Source organism: Phalaenopsis equestris, unplaced genomic scaffold (assembly GCF_001263595.1).
Source record: "Phalaenopsis equestris unplaced genomic scaffold, ASM126359v1 Scaffold195651, whole genome shotgun sequence".
Classification (NCBI taxonomy): Eukaryota; Viridiplantae; Streptophyta; class Magnoliopsida; order Asparagales; family Orchidaceae; genus Phalaenopsis; species Phalaenopsis equestris.
The window spans coordinates 1-1,335 of NW_018215600.1; the positions used below are offsets into that span (position 1 = coordinate 1).

The 1,335-nt window shown below is 30.9% G+C and overlaps 1 protein-coding gene across 1 annotated transcript; it reads left to right on the top strand.

Moving 5' to 3' along the window:
- Nucleotides 1–161: 161 nt before the first annotated feature.
- Nucleotides 162–1,148, top strand: LOC110035054 (the record flags this gene model as incomplete). Its single annotated transcript, XM_020739295.1, has 3 exons — nucleotides 162–380; nucleotides 500–571; nucleotides 1,059–1,148. Coding segments are annotated over 3 exons (381 nt in total), but the record flags the coding sequence as incomplete, so codon positions are not given.
- Between the last annotated feature and the right edge of the window lie 187 nt (nucleotides 1,149–1,335).

The window sequence follows — 1,335 nt, forward strand, 5'->3', positions numbered from 1 at the left end:
TGAAATACACCTTTTCATGCTTTGGTAAGGAGGTAGACAAGTAAAAATTGAAATTTTAGTATTAGATATGTAAATAAGTAGAAATAGAGTGGTATGCATCTAAATCATGCACGTTTGTTCTTCGAACCGGTTCCTATATGCTTAATCTCTGTATTTTTTAGCTACTGGGCTTGTTGGATGGCTTGAAAGGAATAACAACAGAATCAGTCGCATCACAGTGTGTTCTTAAATCATATTCAAATGAAAACATACAGCTTATAAACAGAACAGATATAAAGCAAATAGCTCAATTTACTGCATATTTCACAAGTAATATTGGTCAACAGCAGTCATGCAACTTTGCAGCATTTCTACCAATGGAAGAAAGAACGCCATTACAAGTAACTGGAGATTAACTTTTTATGCATACCTATTGTTAAATAATATGTTATAAGAGTTTCACGATGGATGCATTTTTCATTCTGAATGAAATATTTCAACAATATGAATGATTTTTCAGAAGGCAGAATGGATAAAGTACTTGGCTGCTTTCACAAATTCAGAAGCGCGAGCTAACTTGGTGTATGATGCAGTAAGTTTGATAATCTTTTATTATCTCTTTTCTTTTTAAAAGAAAAATTTGCATTTCTACGACACATGTACCGCACAATTCTTATGCATTTACGCACCTAATACTCAAAGTTTGATATTTATACTTATAACATCCAAGTGTCATGAACTTGTGCATAAAAATGTGTATTTCACATTTAGAAAGATAGTGGTGGTAGTATTTTCAATGTGATGTTAAATATTTGAGTGGCATGCATGTAAATATGAATGTTTGTGTTACATATGTAAACACATGCCTTTTTTCGTCCTACTTTTCTGATCTCAATTAACATTGATGTATAGTAATGTCCTATATATCATAAAACTACAACCAGAAATACTAATTAGCTGTTTTATATTCCGACTTTTGTGTTACCTTTGAGAATCTATTTTTGGTTTCTTTGAATCAAATTTACTAACAAATGAATAGTAATTCAATTCAATTCACACAATTCATGAATTTTTTGTAGATCAAAGGGAACTACAACTGCTTAAGTAAAGCAGCTGCAAATCTGACAACTCGCTTCAAACCTGTTGTTGCTTGGATGGATTACAACGAGGTATTCCAAAAGATTCAGCTTTTTTTTTTCTTAAGAGAACAAGAGAGATTGAATTCAAAGAAAGCAAAAAAATGTTTGAAGCAAGAAAAAATCAGATATAAATGCCTTTCAAGACTGATGCTACATTCCAAATTTATTCATATTGAGTCAGTAAACTGATGCTTATTTCCTTTTTTTTTTTTTTTTT